This window comes from Rhinopithecus bieti, unplaced genomic scaffold, assembly GCF_001698545.2.
Source record: "Rhinopithecus bieti isolate Rb0 unplaced genomic scaffold, ASM169854v2 scaffold_12573, whole genome shotgun sequence".
NCBI lineage: Eukaryota > Metazoa > Chordata > Mammalia > Primates > Cercopithecidae > Rhinopithecus > Rhinopithecus bieti.
In genome coordinates this window covers 2,265,010-2,282,939 of record NW_016807321.1, presented here as the reverse complement: position 1 = coordinate 2,282,939, position 17,930 = coordinate 2,265,010, and the positions used below count along the sequence as shown (strand labels likewise).

Below are 17,930 nucleotides of genomic sequence, written 5' to 3'. Positions count from 1 at the left end.
GAGCACCTCAACTCTCCGGGCCACCCCAGGCGACTGTGGGGCCGAGCGCGGGCGGGGGCGGGTGGGGTTGAGGCCGGCTGAGCGCGGGGCGGGCGGGGCGCGCGGGCGGGCGGGCCCGGCGCCTCCGGCGCGAGAAGTCCCGGCCGGGCCTTTGGGTGGATGTGCTGCCGGGCGCCTGCGCACTTGCGCCCCCGCGCCCCCTCCCGATGTCGGGCTGGACTTGGAGCCGCGGGCCGGCGGCGGCGCGATGTGGCTCGGGGCGCGGCTGGTGAGTGCGCTGCGCGCCGCGCCGGGACAGGCGGCCCTGCCCCTCCCGGGCCCGGGGCCGGGGACCGTGCGAGGCGGGAGCTTCGGGAGCCGGCGCACGGGACTCGAACCCCAAGGACTCCCGCCGCTAGGTCCACGTGGACCCTGGGCCGCAGTGGAACTGGAGCCCGCCCCCCGCGCTTGGGGAGGGGCGCTGCAGCCGGGTTCCCCTTTTTCTGGAGCTCAAAGCCCGGGGAAGTGATTGCTTAAAGGTGGGGGCCGGAAGAACCCAGGTTTCCGCGTCTCCCTCCCCCCCGCCAGCCCGGTGAGGAGGGGCCGGGGCGGGACACCCTGTCCGCCCCTGCCCCCACCCCGCTGGATCTGGCAGCCACTCAGCCCTTCGAGCTGTAGGGGAGGCGCTGCGCCCCCGGCCCCAGCCGATCGGGGGCTCCTGGCGCTAGCCTCCCTCCAGAGCACCGCAGGAGTCCCTCCTGCCGTCTGACTTGAGTCCCTGCTGCTGCAGTGCACGCCCCTTCGGCAGCCAGGGTGGGGCCCAGACCCAACCTGGCCCCTCCTGCCCCTACCCCGCCTTTGGGTCGCTGGTGAGTAGGGAGCATTGAGGTAGGGGTGGGGGCGTCAGAGCCTGGAGAAAGAGGCACCTGGAGGAGGACACAGGCTCCTCCAGGCTAGACCCTAACAGCAGAGAGAGGAGCGTGGTGGGTGGGTCACTACCACCATTTCAGAGGTGGGGAGAGCTGGCCCTTCCTTGGAGGGGCCAGGCCAGGGCTCATCCACCAGCCAGATGTGGAGGGTGGCAGATGGAAAAGGCCCTGGGTAGGAGCTAAGAACTGAGAATGGAGCCCCTCTTCAACCCCCCTCCCAAAGGTTATGACATTTTTTTCTGGGATTGTCACATTTTCTTATTCTTTTTTTGGACTGGGCAGGCTCTGGGACGTTCTTTTTCCTTCTGTGGAGCAAAGCAGCAGCCACTCCCAAGGGAGCCTCTATCCCCAGAGACCAGACGTGCCGCCTGTCCAGCCTCTCCCATCCCAGACTTGGGGGCCAAAGCCTGGGAGGCTGGGGAAGGGGAGTCCCCAATCCCAGGATGACAAGCAGGAGGACCCTAGTTGAGACTCTGTATCCCCCAGGAGAGAAGGGGGGGTAGCCTGGGGACATGGGTTGCCCCAGCTGACCTGAGAAGGGTACAGGAAGCCCATTTCAGGGACAGGTGACCCGGTCCAGGGCCTGAAGCTGGGAAGAAGGGGCTGGCTCCCTCCTCTGCAGCAAATGCAGCCCCTAGCACCCCGGCCCTGCACCCCTAAACACGTCCCCTCCTCCAGTTCAGAGCTGGGGTGGAGATGATAGCCCAGGAGGGACAGTAGCCCAGGAGGGACAGTCTCCGGGGTGCTAGAGTGTGGGGGAGGACCCTGGGTGGGGACAGAGAGGAGGAAGAACTGCTGCCTGGGGAAGTCACAGACAGCCCCGTCTGGGTACAGCTACCAAACCTCAGGTTGCCACGCCCCTTCCTTTCCCTAGAAACTTGACCCCTGAAAGCAAGCCCAGCTGCGGGGCCACTTTCTGTCTCCTCATCTACTTGCTAGGAACCTGTGGGACCCACAGTCTCAGAGGAAGCTGGGCAGGTGGTGAGGGGCCGAGGTCCCGGGGGATGCTGCACCTGCCCCAGCCTTGGGCCAGGGCAGTGGCCTCTGCATGCCCAGGCCTCAGGGGTATTGGGGGCCCTGAGAGTGCAGAACTCCAGCACTGTCTTCTCTGATCGCCATTCACACACCGTCCCAGGAGGCCAAGAGAGACCAACCAGAGAGAAACAAGCATTCAAAGGCCACAAGCTAAGGGAGGCGTGGCGGGGGGGATGAAGATTGAGAAAATAAAGTAGAACCAAGTTGTGAGCTCCCTGGCCAGGGAGGAGGGTGGCAGATGAGGAGGGTGGTGGACATGCACGGAGGCCCAGAGGGCAGAGGTGGGCGCAGGTGTTCACAACTGCCTCCGGGGCACTGATTGGCCCCCCTGTGCCATTGCCCAAGGAGACTTGGGATTCAAAGTGGTATCTTAGGTGGCACGAGGGCCACTCACAGCTTTGGCGCTCCTGGTGCACCTCCCCTGCAGATGGTGCAACCAAACGCTGGGAGGTACACACACCACACCACACCCCGCCCCTCAGGGACTCTGAGGCTTTGACTGGGGAGCAGGGTGCCCCCACCCACTGCCACCCCCACTTCCCTGGCTGGCGCGCCCTGTGGTACGGCCTTGGTTCCACAGCGGTTTCACAGCCTACATGCAGTGAGCAAGGAGGGAGGGAAGTCTTGGGTGGGAGGTAGCAGGACCAAAGAACCATGTTTGGGGGGCATGTCCCTCCTCACCAGGGCCCTGCCCCCCTTCCCACACCCTCAGAAAGTCCAGCCCTGAGTCCCACTTAAATCCTCACTGCTGCAGGTCTAACCTGCTGCCCCTGGCTGAGAACCCTGGGACGCGCAGACAGACCTGGACTCTTGGTGGGAGCTGCTCTGCCCACTCCCCAGCCTAGACGCCCCAGAAGCAAGTCTGGCCATCACCCGCATGCACAGTTGGTAGCCCCAGACTCTCGGGGCCCCTTTGGGAGGGGCTGGGAGCCGGAAACCGAGAAAGAGGAACCCAGGCTTCCGGCTTCCCAGGGAGTGAGCGGATGGGGGTGTCTCGGAACCTCCTGTGGGGCCTCATCTGGGGCCCAGCCTGGGAGGAGGAGCCGGAAGCTGCTGCAGCCCCCTCCTCAATGACCCTGGACCCCCTCCCAGCCCTGCTGTAAGCTTGGGGTTGGGGTAGAAGCCCTGGGCAGAGCCGGGTCCAGAGGCCCTGCTAGGGAGACACTCTCTCAGGACCCCTCCTAAGGGACAGGCGGGGGCTGGGGTTTCAGGTTCTCAGTCAGAACCTTGGCCCCTCTCCCCAGACCCCCAGGCTGTGGTGAGGGTCTGAGAGCTGGCACCACGGAGCCTGGGCAACCTCCTCCGCCCACCCATGCCCACCCCGCATGAGGCTGAGAAGCAGGTATGCCACCTCCCCCTCTGCCTCTGCTCCCCTGGGGGAGATGGGGTGGGGCAAGCTGAGGGGCCACAAGGAGTTGGGAGATCCCTGAACACCCGGGAGGCCAGAAGGGTCATGTGCCTGGGAACAGGGCCACCCATGGGAGGGTGGGGGAGAGGTGGAGTGTCTGGTGGGTCCTGACCTGAAGGCTGAGGTAGCCCCATTTTTCCCCAGAACACAGGGCCAGAGGAGGCGGACCGGCCCCCTTCAATGTCCAGTCATGATGCAGCCCCTCCAGCGGCCCCCAGCCGTAACCCCTGCTGCCTATGCTGGTGCTGCTGCTGTAGCTGCTCCTGGTGAGTAGGGCCTGGGGTGCCCAGCTGGAGAGGGGCTCGAGGGCCTGGGGCCAAGCAGACCCAGGAGGGGACCCAGTGGTGGCTTCTGAGGAATCCCTGCAGGTAGGATGCCCCTGCCAACTCGCAGCGCTGTCCTGTCCAGGGTCTGTTGGGCCCTGGTGATGAGTGGCCGGTGCCTTGGCCCCAGGGGGCTTATGTATGGTTCTTGTACCTGTCTTGCCAAGGGTGTGTCGGTGTGCTGTGTATATGCATGTGCCCATTCACACGGCATGTGCTTATCCATGCTGCTGTGAGCCTGGGAGCCTGCAATGGAGTAAGACAGGCACAGGCCAGGTACAGTGGCTCACGCCTGTAATCCCAGCACTTTGGGAGGCTGAGGCCGGCGGATCATCTGAGGTCAGGAGTTCAAAACCAGCCTGACCAACATGGAGAAACCCCGTCTCTAGTAAAAATACAAAATTAGCCGGGCATGGTGACGCATGCCTGTAATCCCAGCTACTCGGGAGGCTGAGGCAGGAGAATGGCTTGAACCTGGGAGGTGGAGGTTGCAATGAGCCGAGATCACGCCATTGCATTCCAGCCTGGGCAACAAGAGCAAAACTCTGTCTCAAAAAAAAAGAGGAAAGAAAGAAAGAAAGAGAGAAAGAGAGGCACAGACCCCACAGACTGTGTGGGATGGAGGGACGTTTGAGCAGAGACCCGAATAAGGCAACTGCTGGCCCTGGGGTGATAGCCAAGAGTTTCCCAGACAGCATGCGTGGGGGGAGAAGAGCACAGGGTGGTGGGGGGTCTTTGGGCATCCCTGTGAGGGTGGGAGTGGGGCTCCCAGATGGTAACAGATTTCCTAGGAGTGTAGGGGAGCTGGTGGATGTTTTCATGCCTTGCAGAAGCCTGGCCCTATTCAGGCTTCAGGTCCTGGCCGATGAGAGGACAGCACTTCTGGACCCACCATGGGGTCAGCTGACCCATGGGCAAGCTGGGGTGGCCAGGGGGCAGTCGGGAAAGGGGCTGGGAGGAGCCCAGGGGCCTAGTTCCGTCAGGACGTCTGGGTGCACGATGTCTGCCAGCCGTGCCCTGGAGAAAGATCAGCCGGCTATGGATTTGGGTCCAGCATTGACAGGGTGCTAGGAGCCAAGGCAAAGAAGCAGTTTCCCTTGAGAGAACCAGGGATCAGGCCCCAGGACCTAACCAGTGTGGACACATGGGTTTGGGGCTTTCAGTGGCGTCAGCCAACGAGACACACTGCTGACATGCCAGACCTGCAGCGTGTGGCCCCATCAGTGGGACAGGGACAGGCCAAGAACAGGCCGAGGAGCAGGGTGGCCATGTTCCCAGGCACACTCTTATGGGTGTCCCTGTTCCCAGGCACATGACCCTTCTGGCATCCCAGGTGTTCAGGGATCTCCCAGCTCCTTGTGGCCCCTCAGCTTGCCCCAACCCATCTCCCCCAGGGGAGCAGAGGCAGAAGGGGAAGTGGCATACCTGCTTCTCAGCCTCATGTGGGGTGGGCATGGGTGGGTGGAGGAGGTTGCCCAGTGGGCCAGGGATGGGGAGGAGCACCAGGAGCCAAAGGGTCCCTCCTGGAAGGCCAGAGACTCACGGGCACTGGGTCAAAGTGCTGGAATGGAAGAGGGCTGAGTCCGTGGGCACTGTGGCAGGGACAGTAACCTGGACTGCAGATTCCGTGGAGAATTCGGGAACGACTGACAGGGAGCATGGACACCCTTTCCCAGGAGATTGTGGGAGGAGCCAGCTGCAGGGGCTGCCCTCCTGCAGTGGGTACACATGTGTGTCAGATGCCTGCCCATGTGCTGAGGGCCTGTGTGGCCATGGAGGCGTGTGTGCCCACGGCAGTGCCGCTTCCTCTCTGCCACTAGGAACCAAGAGCGGCGGCGCGCATGGCAGGCCTCCCGGGAGAGCAAGCTGCAGCCCCTCCCCAGCTGTGAAGTATGGTGAGTCCAGCCGGCTGGTGTGTGCATGTTGGGGGGCCCCAGGCCGGGAGACTTGGGCCTGACATAGCCTGGCCCCAATGCCCGCAGTGCCACACCAAGTCCTGAGGAGGTGCAGAGCTGGGCCCAGTCTTTTGACAAGCTGATGCACAGCCCGGCGGGACGCAGCGTGTTCCGGGCATTCCTGCGGACAGAGTACAGCGAGGAGAACATGCTCTTCTGGCTGGCCTGTGAGGAGCTGAAGGCCGAGGCCAACCAGCACGTGGTGGACGAGAAGGCGAGGCTCATCTACGAAGACTACGTGTCCATCCTGTCCCCCAAGGAGGTGCGCCGGACACCACAAGGGGCAGGGGCCGCCTGCTCCGGGCACTAGGTGGGGAAGGCACCTCCCGAGCCCCCTGACCTCAGTGCCTTGTCCTGCAGGTGAGCCTGGACTCCCGTGTGCGGGAGGGCATCAACAAGAAGATGCAGGAGCCGTCCGCACACACGTTTGACGACGCACAGCTGCAGATCTACACGCTCATGCACCGGGACTCCTACCCACGCTTCCTCAGCTCTCCCACCTACCGTGCCCTGCTGCTGCAGGGGCCGTCACAGTCCTCCTCCGAGGCCTAGGCCGCCCCCAGCAGCACAGACCCCACCGCCTCCTGTGGCCGACTCTGGGTTCCCTTCAGGTGTTGGCTGTCGGGGCACACGCCTGCGGGCCCAGCCTGGCCGGCTGGGGTCCCCACCCGTGGAGACGGTCCTAGACCCAGTGGGGAGTGCTGTGCCTCCTGGCTCTGCCCACCCGTGGCCAAGCAGGAACTCCAGGTGCAGGGCGGGCCAGAAGCCCCCTCATCGGCCCGCAGCTGGCTGGCCCAGTGCTCCTGGTGGGGGCTCTTGCATGGTGAGAGTAGGGACCCCCCCAGGAGCCATGCTGGACCCAGGAGCCTCGTTGGGGCCTCTTCCCCAGGCAGCTGACGGGCCCCGGACAAGCCTTGGTGGGGGGCAGAACCTCTGCATCATGTAGTTCTATGACATAAGGAGACCTCCTACTTGAGCTGTCTGTACCCCAGAATCAAACCCAGAACCTCAGAACCAGATGTAGGACCTCAGAATCCTGCACTCAAGGTGGCAGGACCCAATTTCTGTTTTATATGTTCATGAACTTTAAACCTGGAAACATGTCCTTACTAGGTGTTTTATCAAAAAAAAGTTTTCATATTTATCTCTATCCCTAACCCCCCCAAAATAGGATGTCTTATTATTGAAGATATTTTAAAGCAAAAGTCTCTACTTTTTGTCCAAGTTTGGGGAGAGACTGGAGAATGAGGAGTGGCCCCAGACTCAGGGCTGGGGAGCAGTGCCCTCGTCCCAGGGCAGGGGGTCCAGTGCCCCTTGGGAGGGGAGACACAGCCTGTGTGCTCACCTTCCCACGCCCTGGGCTCCACCAGAGCCCTCAGAACAGTGGCCCCAGTGGGTGGCTGCTGAACCCTGCCTGGGGCATGAGCTCCACGCCCTCGGCCTCCTTTGCTGAAAGTGGGCCAGAACCGTACAACCCACAGCACCTCAGAAGTCAAGAGGCAACAGGAAGTGCCGCCTGGGCCCAGCTGGATGGGGTACCCAGAGGCAGGCTGGCTGGGGCAGGAGGGGCTGCTTGGTGTCAGGCACAGTGCCATCTTTACCATCTCACAGGCCCTATGAGTTGAGTGCTCACCACCCCATCCCCTACCTTTCTGGGAAGTTAAGTGAGTTGAAGCTGAAATTGGCTCAGGGCCCTGAGACCACAACTCCCACAAGAACAGAAAAGGCAGCATGGGGACAAGCTGTCCTGAAGTGCCAGGACCTGGGTCCCAAGCTGCCCGTGCCTCAGGCAGTGGGGAGGACAGTGCCCTGCACAGGACGACAGGCTGTCAGCACGCATGCAAGACCCTCTCCCCACCTGCCCTCTCAAGCAGAGCCACCCCAGGTGATCTCTGAAGGTCAGTCAAGCTCCTCTCCTGGGGCTGACCCACCAGGGCCAAGCCCAAGCACTGCCTGACCTCAGAGAGGGGCCTTGTCCACAGCAGCGGGAACAGGTCAAACATGGGGACAGGGCCCACCAGGAGTAACAGCTGAGGAGAACAAGATGGCAAAAAGAAACATTTAATAACGACGGAGAAAGGGCAGAAAGGTGCAATCCAGGCAGGCAGGTTGAGGGCAGGACATGCCGCCTTCTAGGGTCTCCAGAGAAGCTGTATCAACGGAGGACGTGGGCGGGGGGGCCAGCACTGGCCACGGCCCAAGGCTGCAGCACATGTACACGAGGGCTCAGCAGAACTGCGAAAAAGGGGGTGAGGCCTCCAGCCTTGTGGCCACATGAGACTCCCCAGAGGAGAAGGCCACACAGGCTCACCCAAGGCTGGAGTCTCCACCCACCATGCCCAAGACTCCCAGGAGGCTGGCTGGGCAGGGCCATCCCCAGTTCACACCACAGATCCCACAGAGGCTGAGACACCCCACCTCCAGAGAATGGAGCTGGAAGGGGCAGCCTGAGCCTGCTCACCCACCTTCCAGCGGTTTCCACACTCATTGCAGACAACAAAGGTGGTCATGGGTTCGTCAGAGCTGCGGGTCTGCACCTGTAGGGAGGGCTGGGTGAGCCCAGGGCTCTGCTGCAGAGAGTGTCCCCTCCACATGGGCAGAGCTGGCCTTACAGCCACTGAGCTCCCAGAGGTGACCCGATCTGAGGCCGCCTTGCGACTGCAACCTTCCAGAGCTGAGCCTCCAGGGGAGGGAGACGGTGTCTATTGGGGCAGAGGCCCTTGTGTGGGCTTGAAGCAGCTCACATTGGCTGGGGACCAGCAGGGCCCAGACTTGGCTGAGGGCAGGAGGGTCCCAATGGTGGGGGGAACTAGCAGGGGTCCCTAGTGCCTGTGGCTGACTTCCAGAAGGCCCAAGGGTGAGCTTCAGGCCACAGGCAGAGCCTGTTCTGACCAGAGGCTGGGAGCAAGAGAGACGCAGGCTCTGCACAGACCCAGGCCCCATGCAGCGTTTGAGGGGAAGGAAGGGCTATCCTTGCAGCGCCTCGCGAGTCCTATCTGCCAGGCACAGCGGCCGCCTCAACACACTCCCTCCCTTTTTTTTTTTTGAGACAGAGTCTTGCTCTTCACCCAGGCTGGAGTGCAGTGGTGCGATCTCGGCTCCCTGTGCAACCTCCACCTACTGGGTTCAAGTACCTCAGCCTCCTGAGTGGCTGGGATTACAGGCATGCGCCATCACCCCCGGCTAATTTTTGTATTTTTAGTAGAGACGGGGTTTCACCATGTTGGTCAGGCTGGTTTCGAACTCCTGACCTCATGATCCACCTGCCTCGGCCTCCGAAAGTGCTGGGATTATGGACATGAGCCACCGTGCCCAGCCGCACTCCCCTCTTAACAGGGTCCCTGCCATCTCATGGGATCCACAGTCTCCCCAGCACACTCAGTGTCCACCTCCATGGCAGGGACTGAGAGTCCTGCGGTCACTGCCAGGCAGCAGGCAGCACGGCCCTCCCACCAACATCAATACCTTGAGGGCCCTCCGTTCAGGCTGGGCCGGGCCGGGCCAGGCCCTCCGACTTGAGCACCCGGAACAAGTGGACCCCACCACCCAAGACGCTGCCTCCTGGGGCCCAGGGGTCCTGGGTAGAGGGGAGTGGTCCCTGAAGGTGGCCATCATGCCTTAGCCTAGTCAGGGACAGAGAGGCTGGGAAAACTCACAGCAGAGGCGGGAACAGGTATGGGCTCCTAGGAGGGGCACGGGATGCCCTGAAGACACTGGGCCCAGGGGAGGTGCCCAGAGGTGCCCAGCGGCCACTCACCTGCGTGTAGGTGCAGTTCTTCTTTCTGCACTTGCCGCAGGTGAACAGGTCTGTCTGCGTGCCGCCAGTACGGGCCATCTGGTGCTCTCGGATGGCCTCCTTGGTCATGGCCTTACGGATCTCCTTCAGCTCATCACTGGCCATCTCCTGGAGCACGGGGCCAGTGGCTTAGCCCACCACTCCGAGGGAGCAGCCCTCCAGCCCCTCCAACAGGGGCTCACCTCTGAGGTCATCACGGCAATCTGCTGGGGTGTTATGGCCCCACACAGCACATTCCGCCGCAGGTCAGGGTTCTTGGCATCTTTCAGGTTGGAGATACGACTCCGTACACGGTTCTTGTACTTCATGTCTGTGTTTCCAACGTCCCGGAAGATGCGTGCAAGTGTTTAAGGACCCACCCGAGGACAACGTCGCTGCCCTCCACCTACCACCTGCCCCACTGGGGGCCATGCTGGGGTGCTGGCTGGAAAGGTTCTGCCCAGCCACACAGGGGTCGGTCTGCCCAGCCACACCTGGTGGACAGGTGAAGGGCTGCAAGGCTGAGCCTGCCCCAGGCCCATTCCTGACTGAGACCCAGCTTCAGGCTACAGCCCCAGGGAACCTAGGCCCCACCAGCAGGCAGAATCAGCCTCTCAGCTGGTCTGGGGGCCCTCCTGGAGCAAGACAACCTGACCACCCAGGTAGGTGACCACCCAGGCATGTGACCCCTGGACAGCTGGGCAGTGGCATCCAGCAGCCACCAGGCCAGGCAGCCTCCTGACTCCACCAGAAACCCAGGCCCATAGCCCCTGCCCAAAGGATATATTCCTCGATCTGAGCTGACAGGCGCTGGCAGTCCGCACCAATGGCCACGTGGTCGTCTGCAAGAGGGAGCCCTGACTAGCTGCCCCCACTGGTTTCTCCACCTGCCACCCCTTCTGCCTGCAAAACACCCTGGCAGCTTAGAGGGGACATCCGTGTCCCTGGAAGAGGCCCATGATCCAGGCACAGGCCCCACGCCCCTGCCAGGGCCACAGCAATGGGCTGGGGGAGGAGAGTCGCCCCTCTAGAAGCAGGCCTCCTCGGGCAGGCAGGGGCCTGGGCCGCCCTGAGAATCCCAGCGGGTGTCAGGAGCCAGGGCCGGCCACACTCACGGGCAGGCAGGGGCCCGGGCCGCCCTGCAAATCCCAGCGGGTGTCAGGAGCCAGGGCTGGCCACACTCACGGGCCGTCTGCAGGGCAGCAGTCAGCATCTCACGGCACTTGTTGCGTACGGCATCACAGGTGACGGGCACCGGAGGAAATGTGGTGATCCTTGGAGTCGACGGTGCCCTGGGCAGCTCCGGCCTCTTGCGGCTGCAGAGAGCCAGGGCCAGCTAGACTCAGACTCAAGGCTGCAGGCACCCCAGCAAGACACTGATCCCAGAAGCAGCAGGTGCCACAGCATAATCCCCCTTCCAAACCCTTTTCCATTGGCTCATGATCTCAACACTGTCTTGGGGCCTGTTTATCTTGAGCACATGAGTCATAGGTGCCCATTCTAGCCAGGGGCATGGTCCAAAAATATATAAAAGAGATAAGTCAGGATGTACTCTCTGCTGGGACAGGATCCTAGACCCCAGCAGTCAGGTCTTGTGCTTTGATCAGAATGAACCTGGCAGTTCCTGCCACCTCTAGAGGTTGCCACCCGCTTAATTTACCTGCTGCCTGGTCAGCTGGTCAGGGAGAGGGAGAGACCCACAGCTGCCTGGTGGGGAGACAAGGCAGAGTCACCCAAGGCCAGGTTCTACTGTCACAGATGACCCTGCTAGGCACGTACAGAATGGGACAAGGATGCCCCTCAGGGCTGGACCCCAACATGAGGCTGCCCAATGACCAGGCTGCATCCATCTAGCCCTCCCCACGTCCCCTCTGTGGAAGTTGGCAGAAGCAGGCAGCTTCCTGGAGGAAAATCAACTTGCAAAGGTATCCATGAGTTCCTGGTGGTCCAGTCACCATAACCCAGTATGGTCAAGGGCAAAGCCATCTCTCGGCCATAGCCTGCCACCATAAACACCCCCAGCTCCCAGCTGCAGGCCACAGAGCCCTCATCGCCCCCTGGCAGCAGTGACCACACATGCACATGCAGGGCAGGAGAGGGAAGCTGGGCACCCGCCTTTGGTTCTGGGCAGAATTTTGCAGGAAGGAGGGGCCCTCGTTGAGTGAGGCTGAGGTTCGGGAAGCCAGAGTGGGCCAGCAAGAACCAAACCCAGCAGGGGGTCTTGGGGGAAGAGGCCGGGGGCTCCCACAGGCCCACTCAGGGTATACAGCAGCTCTTGGCAGAGGAAGAGGCCAGGGTGGCTGGCTGACAGCCAGGTGGACACAGACCCGCGTCTCAAGTGGTCAGTGCAGGCGGGACACACCACGAGGCCAGTGTCCGGCATGAGGTTGACCGACTCTGTGTGCGGCCTCAAAGCAATGCCTAGGCACACGGAGATTAGCACCCTTTCCCCGGCAAGGAAGCAGGCTGGGAAGCAGGAGTGTGTGCACCTGCCTTCCAGGTGTACTACCTGGGATCCGAGGCCTGTGAGGCATCCTTCGAGGACGTGGGCAGAGGCGTGCCCCTCCCCCGCTCCCTGGCTTTGGCATCTGAAGCATCTGCAGTTGAGGAAAGACCAGGGATGGGCTAATCAGGGGAAGGCAGAGGAGGGACGGGCGCAGACCACCACCAAGGTGCAGCCTCAGCCCAACCACCAACACTCGTAGCCCCAGCCCCCAGCTCCCTACCCAGCCAGAGGAGCCAGGGGCCAGGAAGGCGCCCAGCCTCTGTGAACAGGCCCTCACCCTCCCCAGCAACCTGTCCGTCTCTGCAGTCCCACGGCTACCTCCCCAGAACACTTTCCTATACAAGCACCCACTCACAAAGGCCACCTCTGGGGCCCACCCTCCTGCCTGTCCTGGCCGGAGAAACCAAGCATGTCCCCAACAAAGCTCTTTCCTGAAAGCCCAGAGCCAGGCCCAAGGGCTGGAGATGAGGACGTGCTTGTGCTGTGTACGGCCTGAGGGTCACACAGGGCTAGAGACAGACTGTTTCACAAGGGTGTGGACAGAGCTAGGAGGGCTGCCTCCATCCCGGATAGCAGCATCTTTGCAACCCCAGTCACCCCATTGTCTCCAGGAAGAGGCAGCCTTCAGTCCAGCCCAGCCCTTCCCTTCCCTCCCCTGGCAGGGGGCTGCCCCTCTGTTCCCTCTGAGTAGCTGAGGCGGCCCCAACTTCTCCCTCTCCCTTCCCGTCTCCTGACACTTCCCAGCCTCCTGGCCGTGACCTTCCCCTCTGTGTGACCTCCCAGCTCACCCCAGTCTCTCAGTGCTGTCGGCTCAAGTCCTGGCCTCAACTCTCCTCTCTCCTTGCTCTACCTGGAACCCTGCCCCCAGCACACACCCTTGCCTCCTAGGCCACCCCTCCCAGGCAATGCTGACAGGCACCCACTGATCCACTGCCAGCCCCAAGCTGGGTGCTTCATGGTCTGGGGTTGCCACTGCCCCACTCCCAGGTGACCTGGCTCAGGGTGGGCACTGCCAGGACCCTACACTGTGCTGACCAGCCAGAGGCAGCACTTCTCGGGGCCCTGGTCCCAGCACTCAGTGGGCACTGGCCCAAGCCGCACCCAGGAGCTTCTTCCAGGACTTGATGAGGGACTTGGCCAGTGCAATGACCTCCTCGTCGGAGCTCTGCTTCCGAAGGGCGTTGACAGACATCCCGACTCGGGTGGACTACAAGGCAAGTGGTCTGAGTCGGGTGGAGGCAGGGGCCCACCCTAGGCGTCAGATCCTCCTGGCAGACCCTTGATGGCTCCCACAGGACAGGAACCCAGGACCTGCCAGGGAGGTAGATGCCTCTCCCAATATCCTCAGACTCCCTTCCCTTCCCACTGAGCCCAGAGAAAGGCAGAGACCCTCTCCTCAGGACCAGGCATTTGTGCCAACGAAGGCCCGGTGGGGAGGGTGGGGAAGCCCTGCCAGGTGCCCTCAGAACTGCCATCTCCTGGGCTGTCCCCAGGAGCTGTCCCGGACCTGGGGCAGGCAGGGACCTACCTGGAGCAGGTGCAGCGTGATAGGCATGGCCTTCAGCTCCCGCAGCAGATCCATGGCTCCCTCCTGGAAGGAGAAGGAGGACCTTCATAAAGGACTTTAGATCTCAACGGACAATGTCACCTCCTTCTGCCTACTGGAGGGGAACACAAGGCAGTGACAATTTGGAGACTCAACCTGGGGTCAAAAAGAAACCAAAATTCCTCTACCTGGAGACACCCAGGGCTGTTCCTGCAGCACAGCAGGGAGCCCTTACTGCTCAGTCAAGAAGGGGAGGGGATTTGCAGCCTCAAGCATTCCAGGTTGTAACCCACATCCGTGGCAATGACCTCACTGACTTCACTGTAACCACCTCAGGTCACTGACCCAAACCAGAACAGAAATGCCAGCTCCCCTGGCAAATCAGGAGGCTTCAGAGCCATGGCCCCTCCCCAGCAGCCAGGGCCACAGCCAGGTGAAAGTGCAGCCCCAGGTTCATTCACTCCCCTGTGCATTCATGCCCTGATGTGCAGGGCAGCCTCTCCCCAAAGCACGCACCCCCCACCAGCTGTGGAGGCCAAACTCTCAGGCACAGCCACAGCCAGCACCTACAGACCCACAGCCCCCTCATCTATCCTCCAGGCCTCTGAGTTGCCCCCAAGCAGGCGAGCACCCCTCGCCTGGACAGTTGAAACGCACCCCGTTCTCTCTGCCTTGTCTCCCCACCCAAGATCTGCGTTTCCTCCAGGTCCTCACACACTGATGAGGCCAGGCACAAACCGGCCACATTTCCATACCAGGTACAGCTCCTCAGTGCTCCCCAAGGGCCCTGAGCCACCACTGAGGCCCTCTGCACCTGCAGCTCCACTGCCTGGGGCAGCCTCCCAGGACATCTTCCTCCCTCCCTCCATCCCGGGCTTTATTTAAACAACACCTTCTCAGCAAGGCCTCTCCTATTTAAAACTGCAACGCCCCCACCTCCTCTGTAACACGTGCATGTGTTTCCACGTGTGTATCATTCCCTCTGCCCTAAGGTGACCTGATCAGATGTCCCACGACCCCGACCCCGCACAACCCCAGCAATCTGGGTGGCATGTCTGCTCACGCCGCAGCCCCTGCTAAACCCTCCCAGGCAGGCCCTGCCCCTTGGGCTGTACAGAGTCCAGCCTTGAGGCGATAGCCAGAGCCAAGGGCGCTCTCAGTGGGCTCAGGACCAGAGGTATAAAATCCCCCAAACCTGGCCCCCAAGTCCCCGAGGGGACCTCAGGCAATGGGACCCCCAGGAGCCCCACTGCACAGTGCCCTCCTCCCCTCCTCATTCTCCCCTGGGGCTTCTACTCAAGCTGTTCTTCCACCAGAAACCCCCTATCAGTTCTGCCTAGCCCCACCCAGCCCTCCCCTAGCTCCATGACCCACCTTTGCTTTTCCCACCTACAGTTTTTATCGTTTGTGTTTTGTCTCCTTTAACAAGGAATACAACTCCATTCTCGGGTCATCTCTGGAAACAGCTATGGATGGTTCACAGACCCCTACTTTGTGCTGACCAGTTTTCCAGGGGTGTGTGTGAACGCAATGATGAGGTGCTGCACCCAGCAGGAATGAGTGGGAGCCCACCCCTTCCCAGTGCAGACCCCAGTCCAGAACCCCGGTCACAGGAACCCAGACTCAACCCTGCTCAGCCCAAAAAGCATCCCCCAAACCCCTACTACAGTCACACAGCCCTGGGGTGGCTGCACAAATCACCCAAAGCCTATGACTCAGCCACCTTCGCCGCCCTGGGATGGCCTGGCAGACACACAGCTGGCCCTGCCCCAGGAGTTCACAGTCTGGATGGGAAAGCGCAGGTCACATTCATGGAGCCTGCCAGGAGTTCCACATGACCTGCGGCCAGACCCCTCCCCGTCCCCCAGGAGGCAGGCAGCATCATCTAAAGATGCTTCTGTGCGAGGGTGCAGAGGTTGCCAAGGTCATGACTCCGGAACTGGACCCCCACTGGCCTGGCCCCTTCAAAGACCTTACACACAGCCTCCTCCAAAGTCTGGCTGTGGCCGCAAGACAACAGAGGCCCAGGCCGCAGTGAACAGAGCTGGCCAGAGGCTCCAGCGCCCAGACGCTCCCAGAGGAGGCTTGCCCCATCTCCCGGGTCTTATATAAGCACACCGGCTCTTTTCAGACGGTGTCCACATAACTACCCACAACCCAAGTTACTGCGGGCTAAGTCCTGGCTAAAGAAGGGAGAGAATTTATTAGAGAAACCTGGTTCTTGTGGGGTGGGGACAGACAGGGAAGAAAATGGGCCCCACAGGCAAGCCAGGTATCTGGCTGGCCGTGAAGGAGGATGACAAGGGCCAGGAAGAGGCAGGGGAGGCACGGCAGCTCCAGAAGAAAAAGGGATCCAACCTCAGACTCCAAACTGTTGCTGGCGACAAATGCTATGGGAGACGGAGCGTGACAAATGCTATAAGAGACGGAGCGTGGGAGAGGGCTGAGTTGGGGGCGGGGCTCGGCCCCTGAGGATGCCCAGGCCGGGATGGAGGAAGGCAAGGGGCTGGGGCAGCCGCAAAGGAGGCCCGAACACCCCGGGAACTCCCAGGGGCGGGACGGGGCCAAGGAAGGAGTCGACGGGCCAGGCTGGGGGTCTGGAGTTAAGGGACAGGGAAGGGGGCGGAGCCTGTGACTGCGGGCGAGGGGGGTTCTGAGTCCAGAGCGGGTGGCTCTCCCGGGACAAGGTCCAGGCCCGATCGCGGCCTCTGCCGGGGTTGCGGGGGTGAACGGCAGGGCTGGCTCGGGGCAGGGGTCTCGGCCACGGGTGGGGGTCTCCCCTGCGTCCCGGAAGTCTCTGCCGGGGAGGGGTCTCGTCCTGTCCCTCAGGTCGTCTTCCGGCCCTAACGGGGTCGGCGGGCTCGACGGGGTCTCGGCGGGGCGGGGTTCCCGGGGTCCTGGCGGCCCGCGCCCCTCACCGCGCTCTTCTTGGTCACCATCTTGTCCAGCCTCCGGGCGATCTGTTGCCCATCATCGCCCTCAGGACGCTGGCCCCGCATCCCGTCCACTCCCTCGCAGCCCGGGCTGGGACCCCGGCCCGGTCCGTCGCCACCTCCCGCACCCCGCCGCAGCCGAACCAACCCCGCCGCGGACGGGCGGACCCTCGGTTCAAACCCCTGCCCCGGCCGCGGCGCGCGCGGCATCCTATCGGACGCTAGTGCCACCGCCAGCCCGCCCGCCGCCGCGCCCGCGCTCGCCCGAGCTCGGACCACAACCCCAGGCGCCACGCGGCCCGCGGCACAGCCTCCCCCTGGGAAGGATAAGTCCTGACCCGCCGCCGCAGAGGCTCCCTGGTCCCACTATGAACGCTCGGGGAAGGCCGCCCCGGCGGCCACGCCCCTCCCGGCCAGACAGCCTGGAGCGACTGGGGCCCAGGAGGCCCCGGGAATCCGGCTCACCCTTCCTCCTCCCTGGCTTTCAGGGCTTGCTGTCGCCACCAGCCGTCCTTCAAGTTGGAGGCTCAGGAACCCAGCGCTCAAGCACTGACTCTGGGGCCCGCTGAGCCCTGCGGCTCCGCTTGGCCGGAGGAGGCGTCCCCCAGCTCGCCAGAGCGAGGTTTGGTCACGTTCCGGACCCTCTGAAGTGGAGGTTACCTCTTCCAGAGGCCCGCGGTACACCTGAAGGCCTCTTGTGGGGCCCTGCAGGTGGTAAGCGCGCGGATACCTGGACTGGCATCTAGAAGGGCCCCATGCCTGGGGGTTCGCGAGTGCGGGGGGCCTCTGCCCTCCCAATGGTCAGCTAACCAGGGATTAGATTCTGGGGCTCTGGCAGGTAGACTGCCTCCTGTATCCAAGTCCTCCACTGTGAGCTGACGGACGAATGGCTCCACGGGCTTCCGTCAAAGTTGTAGCGATTGACATCAATGCCTGAGAACAAGCAGGGGATGGAGCTGACCGTTAGTATCCATTGCCCTTGTTTGGGAGGTCCTAGGTAGGGCCCAGGACTGCAGGCAGCCAGTGAGATGGCCTCAGGCCTAGGGAAGGGGTTCGAGGACAGGACAGTGACGGGCCAGCATCCCCCACAATGCGCCGAACTCCCCAGTAATGAGAAGCCTGAGGGGTGTGCGGGAGGGCACAATCCTGGGGGAGGCTGTGGACCAAGGAAGCCGCTGTTCTTATGCTGTGGAATCCTATTATTTCATTTCAAGTCAAGCAAGGGAACTATTGAGGCCAGGTGGCCGGTTGGAAATTGGCCGAGCGTTCCTGGCTTTCTGTGACACTAACAGATATAACTGAGCTCCACAGCCCAAAAATAGAAACAAAAATATGGGGCCCGGGCGCGGTGGTGCTCAAGGCCTGTAACCCAGCACTTGGGAAGACCCGAGACGGGCGGATCCACAAGGTCCAGGAAGATCAAGACCATGCCGGAATACAACGGGAAAAGCCACCGTCTCTACTAAAAATCCAAAAACAAAAAACTGCCGGCGAGGGCTGGCGGCGCTGGTATCCCGCTAATGTAGCTTCCCACGCCCTAA

General features: G+C 62.3%; 2 protein-coding genes across 13 annotated transcripts; one reads left to right on the top strand and one right to left on the bottom strand.

Moving 5' to 3' along the window:
- Positions 1-155: 155 nt before the first annotated feature.
- RGS19 (regulator of G protein signaling 19) lies at positions 156-6,834 on the top strand. 9 transcript variants are annotated; one of them, XM_017881309.1, is made up of 6 exons: positions 156-268; positions 3,188-3,285; positions 3,496-3,617; positions 5,495-5,569; positions 5,657-5,891; positions 5,990-6,834. In XM_017881309.1, exons 2-6 carry the CDS (start codon positions 3,256-3,258, stop codon positions 6,179-6,181), a joined length of 654 nt encoding a protein of 217 aa, XP_017736798.1. In that variant the 5' UTR covers positions 156-268; positions 3,188-3,255; the 3' UTR covers positions 6,182-6,834. The 9 variants fall into 9 exon arrangements, with proteins under 9 accessions (XP_017736798.1, XP_017736795.1, XP_017736792.1 ...); XM_017881306.1 differs by having other exon boundaries at positions 259-848; XM_017881303.1 differs by having other exon boundaries at positions 259-848; positions 2,698-3,285.
- Positions 6,835-7,670: 836 nt separating this feature from the next.
- On the bottom strand, positions 7,671-16,596 carry TCEA2 (transcription elongation factor A2). Of its 4 annotated transcripts, XM_017881299.1 has the most exons (10): positions 16,375-16,596; positions 13,439-13,501; positions 13,012-13,117; positions 11,914-12,001; positions 10,590-10,720; positions 10,190-10,246; positions 9,608-9,762; positions 9,387-9,533; positions 8,095-8,166; positions 7,675-7,864 (listed from the first exon to the last, which is right to left on the bottom strand). In XM_017881299.1, the coding sequence occupies exons 1-10, from the start codon at positions 16,453-16,455 to the stop codon at positions 7,856-7,858; spliced, it is 909 nt and encodes a 302-aa protein (XP_017736788.1). In that variant the 5' UTR covers positions 16,456-16,596; the 3' UTR covers positions 7,675-7,855. The 4 variants fall into 4 exon arrangements, with proteins under 4 accessions (XP_017736787.1, XP_017736790.1, XP_017736789.1 ...); XM_017881298.1 differs by having other exon boundaries at positions 7,671-8,166; XM_017881301.1 differs by having other exon boundaries at positions 7,671-8,166; positions 13,439-13,571; positions 16,375-16,419.
- Positions 16,597-17,930: the final 1,334 nt, after the last annotated feature.

Bases quoted from the DNA above. Each gene is read 5' to 3' on its own strand.
- RGS19 (XM_017881309.1), top strand. From the start codon at position 3,256: ATGCCCACCCCGCATGAGGCTGAGAAGCAG. The intron at 3,286-3,495 runs GTATGCCACCTC...ATTTTTCCCCAG, and splicing joins CGCATGAGGCTGAGAAGCAG to AACACAGGGCCAGAGGAGGC. The intron at 5,570-5,656 runs GTGAGTCCAGCC...CAATGCCCGCAG, and splicing joins CTCCCCAGCTGTGAAGTATG to TGCCACACCAAGTCCTGAGG.
- TCEA2 (XM_017881298.1), bottom strand. From the start codon at position 16,455: ATGCGGGGCCAGCGTCCTGAGGGCGATGATGGGCAACAGATCGCCCGG. The intron at 13,502-16,374 runs GTGAGGGGCGCG...TTCTCCTTCCAG, and splicing joins TGGTGACCAAGAAGAGCGCG to GAGGGAGCCATGGATCTGCT. The intron at 10,721-11,913 runs GTAGTACACCTG...GGCTCTCTGCAG, and splicing joins TCACAGGCCTCGGATCCCAG to CCGCAAGAGGCCGGAGCTGC.